Source organism: Lampetra fluviatilis, chromosome 5 (assembly GCF_964198595.1).
Source record: "Lampetra fluviatilis chromosome 5, kcLamFluv1.1, whole genome shotgun sequence".
In the NCBI taxonomy this organism is placed as follows: Eukaryota; Metazoa; Chordata; class Hyperoartia; order Petromyzontiformes; family Petromyzontidae; genus Lampetra; species Lampetra fluviatilis.
Window position 1 is genome coordinate 5,631,983 of NC_136279.1, and position 27,369 is coordinate 5,659,351.

General features: G+C 49.3%; 1 protein-coding gene across 1 annotated transcript in view; it reads left to right on the forward strand.

The window, feature by feature from the left end:
• Positions 1 to 27,369, forward strand: part of LOC144932461 (sodium-dependent neutral amino acid transporter B(0)AT2-like) — a 49,317-nt gene that overhangs the window by 18,787 nt on the left and 3,161 nt on the right. Inside the window, 9 exon segments of the mRNA XM_078856540.1 lie at positions 8,500 to 9,214; positions 12,141 to 12,298; positions 16,195 to 16,321; positions 17,171 to 17,352; positions 18,766 to 18,876; positions 23,246 to 23,487; positions 24,809 to 25,001; positions 25,548 to 25,740; positions 26,649 to 26,808. Of these exon segments, the coding sequence (XP_078712666.1) occupies positions 8,902 to 9,214; positions 12,141 to 12,298; positions 16,195 to 16,321; positions 17,171 to 17,352; positions 18,766 to 18,876; positions 23,246 to 23,487; positions 24,809 to 25,001; positions 25,548 to 25,740; positions 26,649 to 26,808 (1,679 nt within the window). The 5' untranslated portion in view covers positions 8,500 to 8,901.

The following is a 27,369-nucleotide window of genomic DNA, read 5'->3' on the forward strand; positions in this document are numbered from 1 at the left end:
TATCCCGATTTTGCCAGTCCCTTTTTGCTGGACACGGATGCTAGCAACACGGGCATTGGGGGGGTGCTATCCCAAGTCATTGGGGGTGTCGAAAGAGTTGTCGCCTACGGTAGTAGGGTGTTGTCTCCGGCGGAGCAGCGCTACTGTGTCACCCGTCGCGAGCTGCTTGCCATTGTTTTTTTTGTGCAGCAGTTTAGGCCATATCTTTATGGTCGTCACTTTACAGTCCGAACGGACCACGCGGCGCTACAGTATTCATTGAGGGTCGCCCAGCCCTCGGGCCAGTTGTCGCGTTGGTTGGAAGTCCTCCAGGACTATCAGTTTACGACTACGTACCGTAAGGGGTTGCGACACACGAATGCCGATTGCTTGTCGCGGTTGTTGCCTTGTGATGAATGCGCGTGTTTGTCGGGATCGGCGCGCTGTAAACCGACGCTTGCGGGGGAGATGGGGGCACTGGCTGCGACAGCGGGCGCACCGATCGGGGATGATTCCACTGCCTCTCAGGGTCGGGACTCGCTGCTCTCGCTGTCGCTCAGCGAATGGGGCCGCCTCCAGATGGCGGACAGCTCGCTGCTAGCATTGCGCCGCAAGGTTGGGGGTCCCGAGGGGGACCAGGAGCGTACCGGCTCCTATGTACTTGAGCAGGGCGTGTTATTGAAATGGGACAGTTTGTCCCGGCGGAACGCACTCGTGGTGCCTTCCGCTGTGAGGGGGAGGGTTGTCTTGGCGGCACACGAACGCCTCTTGCACTTGGGAGTTAACAAGACGCTTGCCCTGCTTCAGCGTGACTATTACTGGCCGGGAATGGGAAGTGATGTGGTGCATATTCTGAAGGGGTGCGTTGAGTGCGCCAGGCGTAAACCACCGGCCGTGGCAGCTAATCCACCGCTGCAATCTATTCAGGTCTCGCGTACCAACGAGCTCGTTGCACTCGATATTTTGGGGCCCTTCCCAGTCACGCCGAGAGGGAATAAATATTTGTTAGTGGGGGTCGAATACTTTACCCGATGGCCTATGGCGTGGCCTCTCGCTAACCAGTCGGCAGCGGCTGTGACGGATGCCTTCGTCCAGGGCTATGTCCTGGACAAGGGGGCTCCCGAACGCCTGCTGACCGACCAAGGTAAAAAATTTTCGAGTAAATTGTTGCAAGAGGTGTGCGATCTGTTGGGTACCAAGAAGGTGCGTACCTCCCCGTACCACCCGCAGACTGACGGGATGGTGGAGAGACTCCACAAAACTTTGACTTCCATGCTGTGCCAGCAGGTGTGCGAGGCACATGTAGATTGGGACCTGCAGGTCCCGGGAGTCCTTGCCGCGTATAGAATGGCCCCCCATGCAGCTACGGGGTTTTCCCCATTCTATTTGATGTACGGTCGGGAAGCTGACCCGCCAATGGAAACGCAACTTGGCCTGTCCGCTCCACGAACTAATTCTAATTTGGCAGAACATATTAAGTTTAATATTCACAAGCTGACAGAGGCGAGGGAGGCCGCACGGCTTAATTCGCGGGCTCGCCAAATTGCTAATGAACGGTTGCGGGCACGGAAGGGTGTCCATGCACGAATGGAAACCAGGTGACAGGGCCTGGCTGCATTGCCCTCAGGCACCCTTGGCTACGTCGCCTAAATTGTTGAGACCGTGGAGGGGACCCGTGGAGGTCGTGCGCGTTGCACGGCCCCAGTGCGTTCAGATAAAGTGGGGAAAGCGCCGTTGGTACGTTCACCCCTCCCGACTGAAACCGTTCTCGCCTCCATATGGCCTCCCCTTGTGTCGTGATGGCCGGGCGTGTGACGTGACCGGCGACCCAGAGGGGGAAATGTCTCTGCCTGATCCACACGTATTTTCGCCTGATCTGCTCCCAGGTGTCTCGGAACTGACAGCTGCCGATCACCGGCGGCCGGATCTCCGCGGCGGGGCCGGCCCTTTCAGGCCCGTTCCGCGCCGTCTGGAGCAGCCGGAACCGCCGGACGGTCGTCAGTGTCCCGCCCCATACGATGGACCAGCCAGACGGACTCGCGCCAGGTCGTGCTACTTTGCATGACCTGCCTCGTGAGGAGTCGGGGCAGTTGGAGCGCCTCGTCACTGCGTGTAGTCGCAGGGACGTGGGGCGCGTTCGTTTCGAATTTGCTCGTATCGTGTTATTGTTGACTTTTCGTGTTCATTGTCAATCTGTACATAGTTATTCTTGTTGTTGTTGTTGTTGTGTTATGTTACGGGGCACACTCGGGGGGTTACGGGGTTTTTTTTTGTTGGTTGTCGTTTTATCGTCGCGGTTGGTTGTTGTTAGCAGCCGGGCCGGCTGCGAGCTATGTGGGAGGGGGTGATGTAGTGGTGATACGCGCTGGGTGTATATGTCGTGTGCCAGCGCGTATGTACGGGTGTGTGTGTGGTGACGCGCGCTGACGGGGAGGAGCAGGCATCAGTGCGCGGGTGGGGGTAGTGCTGCTGATTGACTGTGTGCCGGTGACGCGCCCAGAGGGAGTGATCGGGTAGCAGCGCGGTGTGATTGGTCGGGGAGTGGAAACACGCGCTGAGCGGAACCGGATCGTAGGGATAGCGCGTGGGGATTGGGTAACTGAGGAGCGGTGCCGACGTTGAGGTCCGCATCCGCTCCGTCTCCCGGGAAGAAGAGGTATATAAGGTGATGCACAGAGGAGCAGGGGGCAGAAGTGGAACCATCTAAGAATGAAGACGAAGGTGCAGAGATAGAGCCCGGAGAGGAGAGTAATGGAGAGGAGAGGAGAGTAATGGAGAGTAGAGGAGAGTAAGGGAGAATAGAGGAGAGTAAGGTATAAGTGTGTAGCCAGCGAGAGAGAACGGTCTACACGAGCTGAGTAATGTATAGTGTGTAGCCAGCGAGAGAGAACGGTCTACACGAGCTGAGTAATGTATAGTGTGTAGCCAGAGAGAGAGAACGGTCTACACGAGCTGAGTGATGTATAGTGTGTAGCCAGCGAGAGAGAACGGTCTACACGAGCCGAGTATGCATACGGTGTAGCCAGAGAGAGAGGAAGGTCTACACGAGCCGAGTATGCATACGGTGTAGCCAGAGAGAGAGATGCAAAGTCTACACGAGGCGAGTGGAGAGTGTAGCAGAGGCGCAGAGTCTACACGAGGCGAGAGAAGAGTGTAGCCGAGGCGCGGAGTCTACACGAGGCACAGAGAGCCAGCAGCACAGAATCCAGAGAGTCAAGAGAAGCGTAGGGTGAAGAAGAAGAGGTCACGAGTTGTACCGTTGTATGGTGACCGCATTGTGAAGAAGAGAGGCCACGCGTTGTATTGTTACAAGTCAAGATTTAATAAAAGAAGTGTGTTCCCGTCAAGGAGTTTCCTGCCGTCATTTTCCAATACTTCACATGTAATGGAAAGCGTAGGTGGGGTTGGGCGGTGGGCTATGCCAGATGATGGCTTTGCCGAGGTGCAAAGAGTCATCAGCGCTTGAAGATGTGTAATGTGTCCCAGAGAATCAACGTTTGTCTTTTGTCACTATAGCGTAGTGAGTATTCCGAGTGTGTGAAAAGGCTCAACAGGGGGGGGGGGGGGGCACGACAGTTGTCTGAATGTGACCAGATTAACGAAACCCGTTGTCGTGACCAGGACAGTGAATTTTGAAGAGGCCTTTAGGAGACAGGAAACTAAAGGCCTGGGCAGTATGAGTGTATCCTGTTTTCTGCCGGTGTGAACGGGGCTATGTGAGAATGCCAACATAAACTATATATATTCATATAAAATGCCCTGTGTGTAAAGAAACATGATCAGGTAATTAAATCAACAAGAAATCACACGGGCAGCGTGTGTGTTTATACATACGCACGCATTGACTGGGGGGTGCGCACTGGGCTGGCATGTGCTTGTCTGCACACGGTTGGCTACGTACGGTGCGACAGAAGTTCAACGTACATACATCTGAACCGAAAGTTTGGGGAAACCAAGGTTGACGCTGTGTGTTGGTTTCCGAGACTCAGTACAAGTCTCTTCTCCGCCTGGTTGCAAGAGAATGGACTGGTGAAGTCGGACCCCTGATGAACGTGTGGCCACATCAGTGTATAGGCAGTGTGCCCTTTGGATGTGAAATGCTCACAGACTGTTGCGGTGACGGTGATGTTCCCTGAATCTGTCTGCCAGCCTTCTCCGAGACGGGTTTCGCCAATGCACGTGGCAGGCACAGGACATTGTTTGCACGAGATGCAGTGTATCAACATTGGCCGTGGCAGAGCTTATTTTCTAATGGAATATTTTCCAGCTCCCGCCCCCCACCCCCCAACGCCTCCCACCACAACCTCCAAATCCCATTCCCCCAGAAAGCTCCGGCTGAAATTAAAGCCTGGATCGTGAAACACATGAACTTGTGACTTCTGCGATAATGTGGGTGTGCTTGGTTACTGCACAGGGGTGGGAATTGTGATATGTTGTGAAGGCTTTATGGTGGCTGTGGTAGGAGGGGTTTGTTCCAGGTTCTGCAGGTCGTCGTCGAAAGAGCCCAGCGAAAAACAAAACAAAATCCAGCTATGTTGGGCTGGGAGGTGGAAGAAGCGTAGAGGATTTTGTCCCAACCATCGCCAGCCGAGCGATCGCGCTGATAGAGGAAGCAGCAAGTGGTGGTGCTCACCCATTGGGGACCTGAAGCAGAAATTATGTTGTTGGTGGGCCCCCTTTCAATGCATAAACCCCGACGTGAGACGACAGGCGATATAGGCAAGGGGTATAGATGTCGTCAGATTAGAAACCTAAACAAAAATAGAGACAGTGATATTAGAGACGGGAGATGCTGGATATGTCGACGTGAGACCGATCAATCGTTTTTTGAAGCTACTTGGCTAATTATGTTGATTTGGATTTACGTTTCAGCAGCTGTTTGCTGCACATCTATTTATTCATGAATATTGGTTCTCCCTTGAGTTGCTTGGGGCCCTCGGATATTGTTCAGTTTTGCTGATGCCTCGCGGTGCCACTGGTTGGTATCGGGGGAAGGGGCTTTCCGGGTTTGAGATCAGAGAGAATTCGGCACGAAACAAGCGTGTCGCTGTAGTTACAGGTCAAAATGCGGAGGGACTTGGGGTTGAGTGAACGGGCTTTCGGGAGAGAAACGTTGGTGTCGCGAGCTCGTGCGTGGCGATAATGTGCGATGCATTCTGGCTGAGATGTTTGGCGATCGGTGGGACCGTCTAGATGGCAACGGAGACGTAGAAGGCCCGGCATCGATCAAGGGAATCGGGAGAGGGTGGGGGGAAGACTTGAGTGGAGCAAACAGAGAGGGGAGGAGGCGGAGGGGGGGCGATAAGGAGACAACCAAGGTCAAAAAGAGCGTAGGTTCTGGCTAATGGCGTGTGTGCTATATATGGCAGAGAGCTTTTTTTTGTAGGATATTGGGGCAAGTGCTGTTAGCGAGCACCTATGAAGGCCGGCACAGCACACGAGGCAGCGGTGTGAGCAGCACTACGCCCGCTCGCTTGTGTCTCCTGATTGGTGATGTTTACACAACCACACCAGGTACTCATTTAACGCCGAGTCAACCTAGGGAACACCCAGGACTGGTTCAAATATTTGCAACCTCGGTGGATAGTCGTATTAGTGCAGCCCGATGTCAATCCACTGGTGGATGAGGGCCTCCCCATGCCGTATGGGTCGTAAGAGTTATTTGACCATCGTGGCCATACTATATAGAGTATATATACACACACACACAAGTTGTCTTCTCTTGCCCATGGACTAATACATCCTTTTTGCTGTACTGCCATTCCCTGGCCAAATCAGAACGCAGTGCACCACAGACCACTGACTCCATAGCACTCGATCGCAGGCGTGTGCCACCACACCCAAAAGCGATGACACGTACTGCATTAACCACTGTATGACTATCATCATCAACAACAACAACCATGGTCAATCCACTGCTAGATGAAGTCATGCCCAAGCCGTCGCCGTCTCTTGGATGGTCCTACGTTGGCAAAACTCCGTCTATTGCTGCTGCACGTCAGCCTCCTCAATCGCTGCAGAGTAGTACGCACATTCGGGCAAGCCCGTACATTTCCACGTTAAACACTTGACGGGGTTTTTTTTTATTATTGTTTCACTGCGGCGTCCGCGGCACGTGATCTCGTGCGTGCGCGCTCAGCCGTGAATTATTTATGAGCTCGAGGAGGGCGGCGCCCATCGGACGTCAGAAGCTGCCTCGTGCCTCGTGGACGTCACGATTTGTTTTTTTTTTGCGCTGTCCTCGGTGCTGACTGCTCGCTGCCCGTGGGTGCTGAGCAAAAAAAAACTAAAAATAAACACGCGGATTTTTATGACGCATCTTTCCGACGTCCGTCCGTCCGCGTGAATAAATAATAATTGAAATGTATGTTTATACACGTGCCACCAGGCGTTAGGGCCTTTCTCTGAGAGATTTGTTTTGTTTGTACAAATAGTACACGCGGAACCGGGGTTAGACATTCAGTATCACGGCAGCAGATGCGTGCAGGCTTGCGTGTTGATGCGGTGCTGTCGAACTGCAAGACGTTTATAGGCAAGGACCGTACATTCTGTCATGATCAAAATTTGTATTTGGACTGGAGGAATCCGATGAGCTATGAAGATCTTTTTCACAGATGGCCAGGAGGCTTTGGCTCAAGAGGCTGCCGTGCCGCGGCCTACGTGCGCTTCCACTGTGGGTGTCTGACACCACCAATGGTTGTCGATGTCTAAGATAACCGCCACAGATTAGTCACAATTGTTTTTATTGTTGAGTCCGCATATTTTTTGCCTTCAACCACGTGCTATAAAATAAAAACCACGGCAGACTTTTAAAAGCTCTGGTGGCCACGTGGCAGAGTTTAGCCATGCTTTTGGAAATACTTATTTTTGTCATTCATACATTTAACTTGATTAGAATGCGTGAGATAATTCCACCTCTTCCAAGACGTCTGGCCTGCATGGAAGAGTAGGCCAAATCTCGTCTAGAGGGGCTCTCAAGAGCTCCCTCAAGTCGAGATCCTTTCACCAGCAGTGGTGTGACCGAGCAGTTGCAGTCCCTTTACCTTTTGCTTCATTATAATTTAATTGCAACGAGAAAACGATTTCAGTAACTACATTTTATTTTATGGCTTGATTGTACACGCATGGTTATTTGAATGTTACATATCACGCATGTTCACTTTCAAATAACGCTGTCCTTAAACTGTCACGGCATGGCGAGGCCTTCATTCTTCAGAGGGTTGACAGAGGGCTGAGAATTATTATTTTATTTAGTTAGCCAAGGCACGGTTGTATATCTTTGTGATTACCACCATCTGCCGGTTAAAAGTATAATGCTGGAGCCGGAGGCATTGGCTCTGAATGCAGGTCACTCTGACACTGCTCAAATTGACAAAATGCCGCGTGAATTGAAACGGAGTTTTTTCGTACAAAGAACTACGTCGCGTTTTAACCAATCAAATGTCAATTCGCGCTTCGTGGTTTTTGTGCAGTATGCTGTGGTATTTCAGCAACGTGTGTGGGGGACGGTAGTCGCGTGGTGGTTAGATCACTGCGCTACAAATGCAACGGCGTGAGTTAAATCCATGGCCGTGACTGAAGTGAGCGGTCAGTGGCTTCCCCCGACACCAGGGGTGGGGATTTTTTTTTCTGCCAAGGGCCATTTGGATATTTATAACATCGTTCGCGGGCCATACAAAATTATCAACTTCAAAATTAGCCTGTTATATTTGGTCAAACATTTAATGAACTCACCCCTAATGCGATGGCTGGAACTGCTTCTTTTTGGCGAGGCGTGTGATGTTAGCTGCTGGTATTGATGATGTTGCTGCTACTCGCAACTGCTTTTCCAGGTTTGCTCCTAGATTTATTGAATTTCGAGTCCCGCCTGCGGTTGCCTTGGCAGGGCCACACCAAATGGTTTTGCCGGCCTTACACGGCCCGCGGGCCGGACGTTCCCCACCCCTGCCCTACACCAACACACATTATCAGCGTGGTGAAGTATGGCCAGACAACCCGATAACTGGCAACGGGACACCGTCATCCAGCAGTGTGTTGACAAAGGGCTTCATATTTTATTATTATTTAAAAAATAAATACATTTATGAGTTGTAATCTATCATTGTAACGTCTTTTGAGAAACGAATGTCGCTTTGTTTTCCTTAAAGTAGACATATATTATGACAGGACGATGTGTTCCCTCCAATAGATGGCATATTTATTCATTTCACCTCGCTGTGTGCACGGAGTGTATGCCCCGTGATCCACTCATATCTGGTGCTTTCAGGGCTTTAGATTCGGATTTGGAAAACCCTGCCGAAGCCCCGGATCCGTATTGATCTGGATATATCCCATGTCCAGTTTAAGTAGTAATTTACTAAGTGAATCAATGCATTATGAAAGTATTGATGTGCGCATCCAAACCCAAAACATCAAAATGCATTCTTGATACCACATCTCAAAGCAAAAGCCTGACCTTAATATGACTACAATGGACGATTATTATTTTAACCTTGATTTTAATGTCTCGTCTCAACACAGCCGCAGCCAAGACATTGCGGAGGTCTCCGCTGAAGCCCGACAAGGACCCGAGGCTGCTGTTCAGTTCAATCGCTGTGAACTCCGGACCATTCGCTTCAACTGAGCTCTGGACTCTCAGCCTTGAGAACACATCTGCTGGCCTTCGATCCTGGGCTCTCAGCTCGCTCGTCTGAGGTTCCTGCTGTCAACATTGGGATTCGCTCCGAAGGATCCCAACTCCGGGATCACGAGCGGCGAACTTGTGCTGTAACCTCTCACCTTCCTGCACTGTCGACTCTGGGATCTCAACTTGGCACACACCTCGGCCTCGTCGACCTTGGCGCTGTTGACACTCCGGGCGATTGAAATCCCAGAGGGGGAAAACAACGCTGCTGCAGAGTGGTGGGCAAGCGCGCGGCACCCATGCGGAAAAACAGCAAGGTGGTCCTCAGGGATGCGGACGTTACTGAGTCGGTGACCGACCTGCTCGGCCATGCCGAGCGTCCCGACGTTAAGAGCCCGTCGATCGCGGAGGGCCGCCCCCTCGGCAAAGGGGCGGCGGCTGGAACCGCCGCGGCCGCCGCGGCCGCCGCGGCCGCCGACTACGCGGACGACGACGAGGATGAGCGGCCCGCATGGGGCAGCAAGCTGCAGTACATCCTGGCCCAGGTGGGCTTCTCCGTCGGGCTCGGAAACGTGTGGAGGTTCCCCTACCTCTGCCAAAAGAACGGGGGAGGTACGTGCGTCACTTTTTCAAAGAGCCTTCCAAAGCCTGTGGCCGAAAAGTGGCGTTGATGGGTTGGCTCTGTCCGTCCGTCTGTCTGTCTGTCCGTCTTTCTGTCTGTCCGTCTGTCTGTCCGTCCGTCCGTCCGTCCGTCCATCTGTCTGTCTGTCCGTCCGTCCATCTGTCTGTCTGTCCGTGCGTGAGTGCATGCGTCCGTCTGTCTGTAACGGGGAAGTCACGACAACTTTCGAAAAAGTGCTCCGTTATGGACGATATGTTTTTCATCAAGTTGTGTTTCTTCATCGGATTTAACCTATTTACAACCGGGCACATTGGCAGAGGATTGGTCCAAGATTGAGTGCTAAATTAATATTAAAAGGTCAAGCCTTTTTATTCCCACGCAGATGACGTCACATGCCACATTGATTTGTTGGTTGATCACTGATACTTTAAGCGTGGGGGAGTGGTGGCGCACGGGTTATCAGGAATGAGATGGATTGGGGCATCATGGGACAATGCGATTTGGCCAGGTTTTCGAGAGCCCGTCATACAGTGGTGGAGAGATATGAATGCTGCCCCTGCTGCCGATGATGCTAATAATTATGCGAACACAAACTAAGTCCAGTGATGTGACGGACGTGACGGGGCATAGCAGAGCTGCAACCACAGTACGTTCTTAATCAGGGTTCACGGCTTCACTGAGTAAACAAAAAAACGCCAGTTGAAAATCCACCCAATCCCACTCCATTTGGTATACATTGACCCCAAAGGGCATTCCGTTCACGTAAACACGCGAGCAAAATGCGCTTACACAGAGTTGTTGTCTGCAGTCATACAAATTTTCACTATCGCAATTTCCCATAAATATGGTAAATTCCTCTTAATATGCAAATTCCTTTGTCAAGGCGCTCTTCGCCCTCCACCCAGCTTAAATATACGCTGCCAAGCATGGTGGTGTTCATTCAGACGCTGTCTTTCCGATAGACCTGTTCTTCACCTGAGGACGGCTGCTTGCGTTGTGGCAGAAACGTCGTGAGAATTATTTTATTATGTTTTATTATTTTATTATTTCCCTTCTACGTGACTTTACCGAAAGAATCAAGAAGATGAATCCCTGCAGTCACGAAAGCTTTCAATCGAAATATAACACACACTGTAATTTATTTATTATTATTACCAGCTAAATCGTGAGTCATATCACAATGTGCAAGATGTCTCTGCTGAGACTTCTTGAGTCACTGGAACGTGAGGTCATCATGTCTAGCAACGGCAGCACCAGGACAAGGCAGTCCAACCCTCGCTCGCTCCGCAGGCTCAATGCAGCCTGTGATCTCCATTTAATCCATCCCGTGGCATCGCTCACTTAAAAAAAAAAACAACAGGCCACCGTGGATTTCAAATGAAGTTATTAAACCAAAATAAACCTGATTAAATCACATGCCTTGTGTGAAATAAAGATGACGGCCAGGATACAGGCCCTGTAATGACCGGGGGGGGAGAGGGACTCTGTGTCCGGGGAGTGAAGTACATGCAGCACTGCATGAATTAAGGACTCGATCCACACACTTTTATTGTTGTACTTCTCCCTCCTCTCGCTTATGCCTCTCAGATTACAACGTTCTCCTATCTCTCTTCTATATTTCTTCTGAGTACATCTCATATTCCTAGCTCATGCGGTGTATTTCTTCTGAATGTCTCCTATCATTCTTGAATCTCAGTCTTGTATCTGTCTTCTGAATACATATCCTGCCTGCGGTATTGCTACTCTGAATACATCTCTAATCTCGTACATCTCTCTTCAAAATACATCTCTATCTCACATTTCTCCGCTCAATTGTAGCTGTCAAATCGCTCTCCTGACATGAATTTCTCTCCAATCTTCATGTTTGTGTATTATACGTTCGTGGCCTGTGGTTCCCAGTATGTTAGTCAGTTCGCCTCTCAATCCAAAAAGTTTGTACATCGCTGCCCTAGGAAATGACGCCACACAACTGCAGTATTTTAATATAAAGTGTCACTGCTTAGGGTCTATCTTACCCACGAGACAATGCTCCTCCATACTTTACAAAGAGTTGTTTGGCTTTGTCTTTCATGCGATGTATTAATTTAGCATCCTGGCTGTGTTTTATCTTCAATTATTTGTAACCCACCTTTATACGTCGGGCGTCATTTGTGCAGTCATTGGTGACGGGTCTAAGATTGTCGGCTTGCTGCACTGGAGAACCTGGCTCAAATCACGGATGAGTTTCCCCGCATTCAACCAAACTTAAAGAATTATGAACCGGCCAAGTGTCTCATCGGTAGAACGACGGCTCACAATCGGAAGGTTTCGAGTTCAAATCCTGGTTGAACTCGCAAAAGATGTCTAAGATGACAGCCGCAAATTAGTCACAATTTTTTTTATTGTTAAGTCCGCATATTTTTTTCCTTCAACCACGTGCTATAAAAAAAAAACACGGCAGAATTTTAAGAGCCTTCCGTACTTATTTCCACACCGCTCTGGTGGCCACGTGGTAGAGTTTATCCATACTTTTGGAAAAACGTATTTTTGTCATTCACATGATTTAACTTGATTATAATGGGCGAGATAATTCCCCCTCTTCCAAGGCGTCTGGCCTGCGTGGAAGAGTAGGCCAAATGTCCTGTAGAGGGGCTCTCAAGAGCTCCCTCAAGTAGAGACCATTCCACCAGTCAACAGTCGTAGCCCTGTGGACAGACTCGCCCTTGCTCGAGGAATGAGGGCGTTCCAGCACTGGCTCAGGGTTGTAAAACAGGAGGTGAACACGGAACCCACTCTGACGTTTTGTTGTTGTTGTTGCCGAAACAATGCTCATGATAGCAGCTCACCCCTGTTGTCTCTAACCTCCGCACCTAACGCTCGCACACCTTTCCCGCACCCCACTCCCGACACCTCCACCGCTCCCTCTCCCCGCGACAGGCGCGTACCTGGTCCCGTACGTGATCCTGCTGTTCGTGTTGGGCATTCCGCTCTTCTTCCTCGAGCTGGCCGCCGGGCAGTTGATCCGCCGCGGCAGCGTGGGGGTGTGGAGCTACATCAACTCCAAGCTCGGCGGAATCGGCTTTGCCAGCTGCATGGTGCGTGCGCCACATTCACGGGCTTTTCATTAAAGGGGAGCGGTGCGGCCCTGCGATCGTTGGCGATGCCGCGGCTGTTTCGTCTCATACGTCTGAGACAGGAGTGACGCTTGGTGTAGCTGTATGGGTCAGAGAGCTGCAGTTAAACTCACAAAAGCAAGCTTCAAAAGAGCCTCTGACTTTTGAAGAGGTGCACACCAAGGAAGCGATGCCTGTCGCAGCAGGAGGAGGAGGTGGTGCATTGATCGTTCAGAAACAAACGTGGCCAGAAAGCTTATGAGAGGGTATCGTGTTCCATCATGAAATCACGTTCTTCATTCTGGCAAATGATCGTCATCAATCACCGTCAATCCACCTCCGTCACTGCTTCATCTTTTCTCTTGTTCACATATTTTATTCATTGGTTGGACACGGTCTAATTGGACGTGCCTACAGGTACGGGCGTGCTGCCTGCCCTTCGACACAAACTGTGGCTGTCACCCTACCTCGACTGTTGAACTTTCACGAATATTGAAGCATTAAACACATTCATCAATGACTCTTTCGCCGTAAAAGATTAAATATATCATGGGTGATGTCTCGGGCGATGGGCCTTCTTCTGAGCACATGTTATGTTTCTGGTAATGACCCTTCTTCATAGCAGGAGAAGGACCATTGCCAATAACGTCACCTATTATATATGTGCATATTATATGCGTGTGTATTTTGTCGGCAGTGCTATTGGCCATTGTGTTAAGTTTGGTTGTCATTTGTCCTTGTGCACCACTGCCAATGCAGCGGTGGCATCACCAAATTATTTGTTTCTTTCATATCAGTTTTTTACACGAAAAATACGGACGGTAGTTTTCAACACTTTATTGCACAAAAAAATCTTCCTGACAGGTCTGAGTCAATGGCCTGGTTGTGGTTCGAGGTGTATCCGCCTCTGTGGTTGGATGTGATCTGCGTTCGGTGCCCTGGGTGTATATATATATTTCTACACATGAATTCTGCTGTGTACTAAGAGTTGCACTTGTGCATTCTGTATTTTTTATTTCGTTCTGCAAAAGCGTTGTGTCGAGTAATTTTCGTTTTGATGTACGTTGAACTTCTACCGCGCCATACGTAGCCAACCGTGCTAAACGGAGGCGCAGAGGGGAAGGACAACAAACTGGACACAAAAAGCAGTCCTAAAGAAATTAGTTTTAAATCTAGATGATTTAAACGTGCAAAGCTCCAGTGGCTTTCTAATATCAGAAGGAAGAGCATTCCAGACGGCCGCAGACCCCTTAATCTCCCCTTCATAACCACCACCACTCCTGTTCCCTCTTCATATTCTCATTACATGGCTATTACTCATTAACCCCATTCATTCAATCCGTTCATCATTATTTACTGTCATCAATTTCGCTTTCACCGAATTCGCGAATCACAGATTCGCCACCCATTGCTTCCTCTCATCCATTTCATTCGCTTCATCTCCGCCGTCACGTCGACGCGTTGTTTGTGCCGTCGTCAATTCTTGGTTAAGGCGCTGTATAAATGCCGTCAAGACAAGGTGAGCCCATCTGAAAGCGGCCGACGCCGGTTGGCCCATCTTTGTCCGCTGGCTAGCCAGAAAGCCGCCGCCGCTGCTTCTGCAAAGATGACGCGGAGTTCGCTTGGCCCGATGGTTTGCGCTCCTTGAGGAGATGTTTGGCCTCCTGTTTAGTCCCGGCGGCAAACATTCTCAGTTGCGCGAGAGCGCACTTTTAAAAGTAAAAATGCAAGGTAACAGCGACGCACCGCTGGGTGCAAATTTGCTGACCGGCTGCTGTTTCACGCAGTGCATTTCTTTGACCTGCCACGTCGTCCGTGCACACTGCGCTGTGTGCGAAATAAACGTTCACATCCACACAACTGCATTTTTTTTGGTGTGTGCCAATTTTGTAACTCGACAGGACAAAAGAGACTCAATGTCCCCCCGGTTACCTCCGCATTCTCATTTTCTGCTGATGCCAACGACAGTTCTGCCGATACTGTTTTTCCTAACTACTAGTCAATGAGTTTGTAGTCGCGTTTAGCACCACGGAATGACCTAGCAATAGCCCGGCAAAAAACGAATTACAACAATGATCATGACAGCAATGATTATGCATTTGAGTGTGAACCTTATTGTTGGCAATTTAAGTTGTCATGTTACCAATATCTTCTGACAGTTCACCTTAACCCCCCTCAATGGGCCCATGTCTCCGACCCGGTGAAAACGCTTCCAGCTAAAATCCGATCCGCAGATTTGGCTATTTTGAAGTGTTGATTACAGCCATCTCCCTCCGCTACATCCCACTCCACCACGCCTCTTAACCACCCGAATGACTTTGAAGGGCACAGAATGATAGTTTATTGTATTAATACATCTTATAAATGAGTAAATGCAATCACATTTACACTTCGCACCTCGGATCAGCAGGGTTGGCTCCGTACGGTGCGAAACAAAGTTTAACAAACGTACATTTCAAATAAGCATCATGATGCCATTTCAAGTATCTGTTTGTACTCTATTCACTTGTGCTTTGGGTAGAGATACTGCTCGCGGTGGCATCCTCTTATGCTTGCGTCACCCAGTGTGTGACATCCCCTTTACCAAGGACGGTGCATTTCGTCCGTAGATCCCAACGCGCAGTTAGGTCAACAGCACAGTTATAGCAAAGCTGAACTTGGTGTGTAAAACCTGTCTCAAATACCGTTGCGTGCACATTCTTAGCATATGCACAATGGAGCTGTGTGTAGGTGAGCACCACTTTATGCGTGACCCTATTACCTGCAGCTCCAATTACCTCGCCTCTTGAGCACGAACGCTTTGGATAGCATAGGCCAGCTCGGCTCAGCAGTAATACAAAGAGGCCACTGGATTTCTGCGCAGCCCGAGTTTCTGATTTCCAACACGTTCCGTTAGCGGTGCATCATACGCCACTTGTTTGGTGGGTGCGTGCCAGCTCCAACCAACTACTTCCTCTGGACTATCTCGTGGCTGAGCAGCGAATTCAAGCCCATGTGCTTGACGCTAGGATCACCTTTGGAGCTGACCTCTACCACTGACCCAATGACTTGTCCCGTTAGCTGCAAGAAGTGCCCGCCGTTTTGCCACAGTGGGATTAGACTCCCGGCCCTCGGACTTGGTTCAAACCCACAGTGTCTGCTGGGATCTGGTGGCAAGAAATCACAACACAACACAGCAGGAAGGCACGACTGTTTTATGATTTGTTCGTGTTGGTTTCCCAGCCTGCACCCAATTTTCCCGTTTCTCGTAATTCACGTGAAAGGCGTTTGATTTTTTAAATGTTTTCTGGCGGCGGTTGAAAGTTTACAAGTGAGAAATTTCATCCATCTATCAATCCATTCATTCGCATCCCCCTCCCTCCCCCATGCTGGCGGTGAATGGGGGTTGTATCCCTCGCTGTTGTCGTGCGAACAGGAGCCAGCGCACACGGCGTAGCGCGCGGGCTCCGACGTGTTCATAATAACGCGTTAAATATAAATGTGTCATTAACCCCACTACCACCCCGCCACGGCCAATCAGTGAGGTTCCGCCACGTAGACAAAACGTGCTAATTGGTTTGTACGATTTCAGCACGCCGGTTGTGTGCTGGAGCGTAAACCCCGCGGCATTTACAAATTCGAGTCCGACGACGACAACGAGGCTACCACCACAACCACCACGCATTTCTGGGTTACCCCCAGGAGGTGTCTACACGACCAGCGGGCGTGTAGACACGCAAGGTGCTCGCCTGTGAGCGTCATTGTTACGCAGAACAATGAGCTCGTTGTTGTCTGGCCGCGAAAGCCACCGCTGCCACGTGTGTTAATAACGGAAAACTCGTTTACGTGTCCCTGCCTTGTCTGCGCGTGGACCCCCCCTCCCCGCCCCCCCGTGGCAGGTGTGCTACTTCGTGGCCCTCTACTACAACGTGATCATCAGCTGGGCCCTCTACTACTTCTTCCACTCGTTTCAGTACCCGCTGCCCTGGGCCAACTGCCCCGTGCTCCACCACGGCAACATCACCGGTGCTGCGCTGTGCTCTCTCTCCCTCTCCGGCCCTCAGGCCCATGAGGCCACGTGCCCCCATGTGCCCGCATCACATCGGGGGCGCCCGTGACAGTTTTTCTTTCTTTGCGTTTGGAGGCCACCGCAAATTTCTGGGTTGCGTCAGGGTGCGGCCAGCGCCAAGCTGCATTTGTCTCACCATTACTCACGTTTACACATTTGCATTGGGCATTCATTTTAAGGCTGAGTCGTTACAGGAGAGGCCCCGGATTCGTTCAGATATTCACACTGCAGCCGGGAATCGAACTGAGGTCACCGGGTTCGTAGCGCAGCGCGCTAACCGTTAGATCCCACGTATAGCCTTAACAGACTGTCGGGGCAAGTTCTGTTAGCGAGCACCTATTAAGGCCGGCACGAAACAAGAGGGGGTGTGTGTCCAGCACCACTCAAACTCGGGGCGCCAGGTTTGTAGTGCAGCGCGCTAACCGCTGCGCCACCGCTCTCCGCACTTTCGCACACGCACGACCGCAATTCGCATTGTCCACCACACACGCACACATTCACATTTTTCACCGTACATGCACACCAATTCGCATTGTCCACCACACGCACACATTCACATTTTTCACCGTACATGCACACCAATTCGCATTGTCCACCACACGCACACATTCACATTTTTCACCGTACATGCACACCAATTCGCATTGTCCACCACACGCACACATTCACATTTTTCATCGTACATGCACACTAATTCGCATTGTCCACCACACACGCGCACATTCACATTTTTCACCGTATACGCACACCACATTCGCATTGTCCACAACATGCGCACGCCGCAATTGGCATTGTCCACCACGCAGAAATGGAGCCCGAGTGCAAGCGCAGCTCGGCCACCACCTACTACTGGTACCGCCAGGCGCTCGACATCTCCGACAGCATCTCGCACGGCGGGGGCCTCAACTGGCGCATGACGCTCTGCCTCTTTGCGGCGTGGCTCATCGTGGCGCTGGCCATGATACGCGGAATCCAGTCTTCGGGGAAGGTAGGAAGAAAAGCCGACGTAAAACGTAGGTTCTCCCTCCCCCCACCCCACACCTTTATCCCTGTGCTTTTGTTCCTCTTACCTGGCCTTCTCTTCCCCCATGTACAAAACAAACAAACCTACGGTCCCACTGCTCGCAGTCCCCTACGTGAGTGGGGCAGTGTGAGCCCAACCTTCTCCCCTTCCCAGAACCCAGGGGCAGTGAGTTCGGGCTTTGGTCCGCAACATTTCTGTGCCCCCTGCTCCGTTGTTATGGTTCGTGACTTTTACTGAGGCTCTTGTAACAAAAACAAAGCCACAATAGAAGTTGTTGGCTGTCGCCTGATGATACTGGTTGCTGTCATTACTGGCGAAACGTCACGGTACTAGAATTTTGATTTTAAGCTTTCGTGACTGCAGGGATTCACATTCTTGGTTCTTTCGGTAAAGTCACGTAGAAGGGAAATAATAAAATTATAAAAATATAAAACAATATTATTTTATTGCTTCCCTTCTACGTGACTTTACCGAAAGAAACAAGAATATAGTACTAGAATTGTAAATGTTGTGGGTTTACTATTCCAACACACAACCGGTGTGCCGTACTAGTAACGAATTGCCACGTTTTGTTTAGGTGACAAACCTTACTAATTGGCTGTGTCGGGTGGTGGCTGGTTTAACGACACATTTATATTTACGTGATCTAATCCAATAAACCTCAATTATGGATAATATTGGTCGCTAAAGTGTACGCGTTAAACAAAAAAATGTCGGAGCCAATTCAACGATACATATTTGTTTTTGGACCAGAACACACGGTCATGGTGTGTAGCAAAATGTATGGCTGTATCCCTCCACCACATGACAAGATTGTCACGTTCACAAAGATGTCGTTATTCTTACCTGGCCAGTGTATTGGTGGAATTGTGGCCGAGGAAGCAAAAGCTGTCGAATGTGGGTCATAGATGCGGAATGCGTCGTCTGTATTTACCGTTTCTTTAAGTGTTCCGTTTACCGTACAACCGCAAGTGTCGGCAAGGAAACCGATTGCTTGAATCTCTCCTGAATCTGCATAACGCCCTTGTCCCAGAAAGTCGTTAGATTTGTCGCTCGTTGCTTTGCAAAAATATTGCCGTGTGGGAAACCCAACAAGTCGCTAGAACTCGTAACAAAAACCGCTTCACTTGGCAACGCTGCCCCTTGCTTCGCTACTTATGCACCGTACTAACACGTGACAATGCTGTTAATTCGAACTGCTCTTTTTGTGTTTAGTTTTGTTGTCCTCCCCCTCCCCTCCGCATCTCCGATTAGCACGGTTGGCTACGTGCGGTGCGAAAGGAGTTCAACGTAGACAGGGAAAGCGTTTCGCGTCACTAACGCGTCGACGATGCTGCTCTGCCACTCATGCGAGTTCCCTCTGTGTGCCGCGGCCAGGTCATGTACTTCAGCTCCCTCTTCCCGTACCTGGTCCTCTTCTGCTTCCTGGTGCGCGGACTTTTACTCGATGGGGCAATGGACGGCATCCGCCACATGTTCATGCCCAAGGTGACGACGACATTATCGTGGGACCCTTTTTTGCCAGGATCAAAGTGTGAAAGATCAGAATATGTGTTTACCCTCTCTGGCAATAAAACAAGTGTTAAGATGTTCAAACACCAGATAGACAACTTTTGGAAGGAATCATATCTGCGTTAACCACACGGACTTGCGGTGAACATGCAAACAAACATGCGCTGATAATACATGACATTTAATAATAATAATAATTTAATTACTATTATTATTTCTATTATTTTTATTTTATTATTTTTACCTACGTGACTTTACCGAAAAAACCTAAGAGTATGAATCCTTGCAGTCACGAAAGCTTCAAAGCGAGAATTTCTTTGAAACGTATTGGCCTACACCAGATGCCAATCAGACATGACACGGATTGCTCCGGTTCAGTCCAGAACAGTCCGGATCGCCGTTTTCTGGGAGTGATTTTGACACGCGCCATTGTCCAACTCACCCTGCGTTGTCCTCGCCACTGTTCACACACGTGAACAGTGGAGGGTGCCTAGGGATAGCACGACATCCTCACGGGCACCACTTACGTTGAATTTCCTTTGCTCCTTGAGATAAACTGCCTCTTAATAAGGACGCACAAATGTCTGTGACGTGCGATCACTTGACACGTGACATCACACATTTCTGGAAGTATTGAGTGAGACAAAAGCATAGGCCCCCTGTATGCGTTCACAGTTTATATCAAATGAAAGCAGCTCTCGGGAGTAGTTAACAACTTGTTGCCAGCCTTGCTAGTGTTGGTGAATTTCTAAAGGTAGCAGATAACGTCACATGCGTTTCGGGATGCAGCTCAGGGCCGTTGAACCCCTTCTCAGGAGCACTTCCATTGCCGGGAAGAGCTGCAAATCATAGCGTCTGGTCTCACTCCATCCGTCCTCCCGTCACAAATGAACAAATCGTCGATCCGTCTCTCACCTGCCATGGCGCTGAAGTCTCCAACTGTGATGGTCAAATAAAGATTCGGATTCTGACTCCGATGGGCAAGTGCGCTCCGTTTTCATAGAGCACACTCGTTCATCTTCACAGCTTGTGATGAGCGTGCATTTTGTAATTGCCTTTAACTTGTAGTGATGCGAGAGCTTCAGTGTTAGTAGAGGAACTCTATGAAGTATGTTTTAATTCTTTAAAAAAACATTATGATTTCCTGTGAAGAATAATAATCTCCACCCATCCATCCACTGCTTGTCATCGTTTTTCCGCGTCGCCTGTCAGGTGATGGAGTTTGCTCGATTTGTCACGTCGCTGGGTCTCGCTATATCGCCGTTCATTCCTCCCAATTCTGTTGACAGTTCAACAAGATGCAATATGCGGCAGTGCCCACTTTTGGCACAGGGCTGTATATCATTATGATGATTGTAAAATTATATTCCCGCGGACGCAAACACTTCGCAGTTTTCCCTACTACGTGGGAAAATAAAAAGTGAAAAGCTCTCGGCCCAGGTGAAATAAGAGTGCACAATCATCGTAAAAAGCGTGACTGGCCGTTGGTACAAATTTAGCTGACCTGTCTTCACATTAATGTTTGCACAGAAATGCTTGCGCAACGATTCCCCAATCATTCCCCAGGGTGCAAATGAACATAGAACTGCTTTGAAGAAGGATAACACACCCTTTAGCCGTGATCACACGCGTATATAAATTGGTCGCGTGTAATCTTAAGCAGCTGTACTCGGGGCCAACCAAGCGAGCTAGATGGATTCAGGAAATATACATTTTCCCACATTGACTCCGCATGCACGCTATCAATCAGAGCCCAGGCAATGACAAATGTGTATCAAGTACCGTCAATCAGATTGGCATTACAGCGAGGGACAGGCTTTTACTGATGATGAAATGGCATTCGATTAAATGGAAACTGAAGCAGTCATCCCAGCTCTCGCAAATCAAGACCGTTATAAAACATATACACGGACATTAATTCTAGATTTGAAGCTTTCGTGACTGCAATGATTCATATTCTTAGGTTTTTTCGGTAAAGTTACGTAGGTAAAAAAATTTAAATGAAAATTAATTAAAGTAAAATAAAAATAAAATAAAAATCACGACGTTTCGGAGGCAACACAAGCTTCCGTCTTCAGGTGGAACCGTCACAGCACGATTGCTGTATCAATCCGAAACGTCGTGATTTTATTTTATTTTACTTTTATTAATTTTAATTTAAAAAATTTTACCCACGTGACTTTACCGAAAAAACCTAAGAATATATACACGGACGTTTTGGAAACCATTGTATAAATAAACAACCACGAGGGTACATTGAGATTCCACAGAAAGAGAGAGATGCCCAGTACCCTGTTTGTGTGTGTCGATAGCAAGTGCTTGCTAACGGCACTTGCCCCAACAGTCCGTGAAGGCTCTAAGGGGGATCTTTGTCTTTGTTTTATAGCAAGTGTATAATAAGCCACCATCTCTTATCTCGAAAACATATGCACGATATATATTGAAGTAGACATGATGCAATGCCACTCTGTTTTTCCGTTGTCTTTAGACACTATATAAACCTGAATTGTGGTCACCATTGTGATACGCACACAGCCTGTACGCAAGCAATTACGGGACTGGTGCCCCAATGAATATGCACAGTGCACATGGCGCAGAGCACGGATATTGAAGGAGAGCTCGGGGCAGGCAGGACACTGCAAAGGCTTGACTAGGGGGGGGGGGGGGGGCATTGTGAAGTCTGGTTAAGCTATTATTCACCTATACCTGTTAATGTAAATACGTTCACCTACGTCTGTTTCAGTGGCAGGGTGGCACAGTGGTACAGTGGTAACACTTGTGGACTCACAGCCAGCAGCGCCTGGGTTCGATTCCCGGGTCGGGCGCCTGTTTGCGCGACGTTTGTGTGTGTTCTCTCCCCCTGCTCTGCATGGGTTCCCTCTGGGTTCTCCGCAATCCTCCCACAGCTAAAAGAAAACGATACAAATGTAACTTATATTGGCCAAACATCCCAATGCAAAATAATTACGTGTAGATCTTGACTTAAAGCTTTCGTGACCGCAGCAATTCATGTTCTTGTGTCTTTTGGTAAAGCCACGTAGATAGAATAATAAAAAAGAAATTTATTTTATTTTATTATTTTTCTATCTTCGTGGCTTTACCGAAAGACCCAAATAATGTGAATTTCGTGTTAATTACTTACTTGGGATTACACACAGCAGCAGGAAAAAGTCGTGATACTCAGTCGGGCTTGCCTGGGTAAACCCAGGTAATAATAATAATAATACATGTGAAATTACATATAGGGGAGTTGAGGTAGTTTTTCCTGAGCATTGCTTCTTTTTTTTACCAAGCTTTCTGCTTGGTAAAATTATTACTGTTCGGGAGTCATACTCGTATGATGTACACAAATGTACATATTCTGATCACTTGTGTGGGTTTAACTCGGGAGTCAACCCAATGTGCGAGCCGACAGAATAAGTAGCACTTCCACCATTGGAACCTCATTTGCCAGTAAAAATATTTTTTTACTGGCAAATGAGGTTCCAATGGTGTAAATGCTTACCCCGAGCTCTCATACTCTGATGGTGCATTGTCTTTGAGTTGTGCGCCTTTTGGCGTCATCTGGTCCAACACCATGTGAGACTAGGCTCTAAGGAAAGCTGTCTCGGGTGTGGACCATTCAACTTCAAGGACAGTGCATACATTATCAGAGTTATGTTTTTTGTTTGCATTATGACTGCAGGTATTGTGGTCTATGCAAACATGACTCCTTGTAAAAAAAAAGTGTCAGTTTTGTTGCCAGAGAGAAGGGTAAAAAACCAATTATCAAGTAGCACTTCGTGATGAAGTCAGCAGTGGTGGTCCTCGGCAGAGACATGCAGCCGTCAAAGGAATGTCGACTTTCCACCACTGTTCAGGGCTGTAAAACACGAGGTGAGCAACGCCTGAGTAAAAATGTTTAAATGTGAAATATTTTTTATTTTACCAGGTAATGCCCACTGAGCTATGTAGCTCTTTTTCAGAAGCGGCCCTGGCTCTCGCAAAGGAGAGCTCAACGAAGTGGATTATCATTGGGTGCAAAATTTATTTGGAGCCAAATACTGTAAACAGTGGGTTGATGCTAAATGCGGAGGGAAAAATCGGAGGACCCGGAGAAAAATCCACGCGACCACGGGGAGAACACACAAACTCCAAATATACACGCGTCAGAATCGGGATCGAACTCACAACCACCTGTATACCAGGCGAGGTAGTCAACATCTCGCCACTGTGGCGCCCCAAATGCTCACTTGAGCTGGAAAATCAAAACTGAATTACCTGAATACACATAATTGAATATGCCCTAACCCCTACCTCTTGACCCTTGACCCCCTGGGCTCGTCGCGACCCTAATTCCCGGCAGCTGGAGATGATGGCCGAGCCGCAGGTGTGGCGCGAGGCGGCCACGCAGGTGTTCTTCGCGCTGGGCCTGGGCTTCGGCGGCGTCATCGCCTTCTCGTCGTACAACAAGCGCGACAACAACTGCCACTTCGACGCCGTGCTCGTGTCCGTCATCAACTTCCTGACGTCGCTGCTCGCCACCCTCGTGGTGTTCGCCATCCTCGGCTTCAAGGCCAACGTCATGAACGAGAGCTGCGTCACCGAGTGCGGCGCTCGCTCTCTCCCTTCTCTTTTGTTTGACCGTCCTTTACGTTAGTTTTGCGCTCCTTTTTACGCGTCGTGTTTTCGTTTTTATTTTTTCGTGGGTTGTTTTTATTGTGTTTTTTATATATGTATATGTAACTGGCGCTGCCCGTGCATTTCCTACGGGATAATATGGCCGGGGTGCAGGGTGTGTTTTTTTCCGGGAGGTGTGGGATGTGGATGCGGATGGCGTCGTCACACCTGCGCGGTGATGTCACCACCATGCGCCAGCCATGCGGCCAGACAGCCAGACAGCCAGCAAAACTTTTTTTCTAGGGGCGCCAATGTGGCGAGATGTTAACTACGTCGCTTGGTATACAGGAGGTTATGGGTCCAATCCTTTCCCTCACACCTGTAAATTTGGAGTTTACATGTCTCTCCCCATGGTCGCGTGGATTTTTCTCGGGGTCCTTCGGTTTTTCCCTCTACATTTACAATCAACGTGCATTTAGAGTATTTGGCCGCTATAAATATCCACATGATAAGCTACTTCCTTGAGCTATCATTTGTGGCCAGGTCGCTTCTGAAAAAAAGTTATATAGGTCATTGGGCCTTACCTGGTAAACTAAAAAATAGTTTAGCTGAGTTTCTAATCGAGTTTATGATCACGGTTTTCTGAGCACACGCCCAAAGGCTGAAAAATGGCATGTGGCCAGCGACAAACAGAATCACTGTTGAATGTGCAGTAGACGAGAGTCAATGAAAACTGTACGTTTCTTGATTTGAGCTAGGTTATGAAAACCTGGGAGGGAATTTTCAAAGTGGATCCGTGCGTGGAAAGAAATCAGCAAGAGAAGTGTTGTGATCTGCAGTGTGATCGATGTTTACATTATGGACGAGGCTAAACAGGCGCGGTTGGCTACGTACGGTGTCTGCAAAGGTCAGTCAGTCTGTTAAATCTGGGTCCTCAAAATGGGTGGAGGAATCAATGAGTGACGTTCATGGGAGCAGTAACATGGTGGAGGTAGTGATAGAAGAGAGAAAAGGAGGCGACTGACTGACTGAATCAGTGAGTGCTGGATCATCAATCGTCTTGACTGCTTGAGGTTGCATTCTGTCAAGCACCACCTGGGTTCACATCGCGCGATCTTAGTTCATCCGTGTTTGCCACAGAAGGATCACGTGACCAAAGGGGGTAGACGCTGAATTCTCCACTCCAGCAATGAGAGCAGTCGTCCCAACTCTGTCTGAATTTGTGCTTTTTTTTCTTTATCATCGTGACAATTACCCAGAGTTAAGAATTCACGCGACTGCGTGACCGTTCCCCGTCACCTCTCCGCAGAAACTGGGCCCACATGATGTCGCTCGTGGCTTCGGGCTCCGTGAGCATCACGCTCATCCCGAGCTACGTGAACCTCAGCAAGCCTTCGGTGGACGACTACAAGAGCGTCTACGACGTGGTGCAAATCGTACACAAGGACGACTTCCCTGCCCTGGGGCTCCAGCCCTGCTTGCTGGAGGACGAGCTCAACAAGGCACGCGCACGCACGCACGCACTCGTTCATGCACACCTCGCGCTAGGATGCACGCACGTGCACACAGGGCATCCAAGAAGGCTTTGGGTCTTCGATGTAATTTCCATTTCTTTAGAACTGCTTCTGTGTTTAGTTTGTTGTCCTTCCCTCCCTCCGAATTATCCCGGTTGGCTACGTGTGTTCACTTACCGACCACTCCCCTCTTAACGACGGGCTTATGACGAGCACGCGACCGCCAATTTCGGCCAATCGGCAAGCTCCAAAGTGGTCTGACCAGGCCTCAGCCAATCAACGACGTCTATTAATGAGCGTTAGGGCATTGTGTACACTCAGTGTCTCCTGTACTTTGAAGTGGAAAGATCTACTCACTTAACGATCAAATCACTTAACGACCGGTTTCGTGAAATCAATTACCGTCGTTAAGAGGGGTTCTACTGGAATGATAACAGCGTCATTGTGCGATGGGGGGCATGACATGCCTTCGTTTGGCGTGGCGCTCTGTGGTAAACGTGCATCGTTGCGTCTCTTGTTCGCGTGGTGTACCAGGCGGTGCAGGGGACGGGCCTGGCGTTCATCGCCTTCACGGAGGCCATAACCCACTTCCCCATGTCTCCGTTCTGGTCGCTCATGTTCTTCATGATGCTGCTCAGCCTGGGCCTCGGCTCCATGTTCGGCACCATGGAGGGTCTCGTCACGCCAATTGTCGACACCTTCAAGATCCGCAAGGAGATCGTCACACGTACGCGCGCAGGCGGGGAGTGGGGTGGTGGTTGCCGCCCCCTTGTCCCCGCAGACCCAAACACCGCGTGTGATTCTCAGTCGGCCCACACGTCCGTACCAAAAAACAAAAACCGTACTGCGTTCTGTGATGAAGTTCAAACCAGATCTCGGTGCTAATCAATTCGTGACGCCAGAACGCAAATGCCAATTCCACCTGCCCCGGGTGCGACCCGTCGTATGCTAGTATTTAATTTATTATTTTCTCTTTATACGTGACTTTACCGAAAGAACCAAAGAGTAATTCCTGCAGTCACGAAAGCTCCAAATTAAGTTTAGTATTCCTATAATCCGATCAATATTATTGTGTTTAATCAAGGAGACAAAATCAGGTGGGATGTATGTAGCGTGCCAACACAAATTCGGCAGCAGAATCCCTAACATCTCGCCATGGTGGTGAGATGTTAACTACCTCGCCTGTATACAGGATGTCGTAGGTTCGAACCTGATCCTGAACCCCTATATATTCGAAATTTGCATGTCTCTTTCCCCGTGGTCGCGTGGATTTTTCACCAGGTCCTCCGGTTTTTCCCTCCACATTTCAGAATAAAAATCACGCGTTTAGAGGATTTGGCTGCGATAAATTTCCGCACGACGATAAGCCACTTCGTTGGGCTATCATTTGTGGCACAGGTCGCTTCTGAAAAAGAGTCATATAGCCTAGCGGACCTTACCTGGTAACAACAAAAAATTTTAGTTTACAAGTTTATAAATGAAGCACGTGTTGGTTTTATCTTTGGCTAGTTTCATTTGAGACCACTCGTCTCCCTTTCTCACCCTCACCACCCCAACCCTTTTGCCCCCCCGCCCCACACCCGCCCACTACACCCGCCCCCCACACCCGCCCCCCCCTCGGCCCCCACCGCACAGTCCTGACGTGTGCAGCGTCGTTCCTCGTGGGCCTGGTGTTCGTTCAGCGCTCGGGGAACTACTTCGTCACGATGTTTGACGACTACTCGGCCACGCTGCCCCTCACTGTCGTCGTCATCCTGGAGAACACATCCGTGGCCTGGCTATACGGCACTGACAAGTGCGCACACACACACACGCGTGCACACACACACGCGTGCCCACACACGCGCGTGCACACGCGGCGGCAAAGATCCCCCGTATAGCCTTGACAGACTGTTGGGGCAAGTGCTGTATTGCGTGCATCTATGAAGGCCGGCACGGCACACATAGCTGTCAACCCATACGGTTTATACCCCGTATTCGTGTACAGGGAAATTGAGCTTTCAGGTCCATACGGCGTACAGCCGTTTCAACGTGAGTGTGTGCATCCACATATCAAGTAGACAGCAGCATCAGCATGCAAGATCGCAGACAGTAACATGATAAGTATCATCAGTGACACCAATTATCAAAATTAATACGTAAAACCGTTTTTGTTTTGGAACATAATTTTTGTCTATTTGTTTGTGTTTCTCCCTTGTGATAGGATTTTGTAGAATGAACGTAGAGATGTATAAGGGCACGAGGTGACCAATAAGGTCTGAATTGGTCTTAAATAAGGTAGGGCACTGATAAGGGGTTCACAGGTTTGACACACGAGGGGGTGGGTGGCCAGGGCCACGCCCTATCGCCTTTGTCT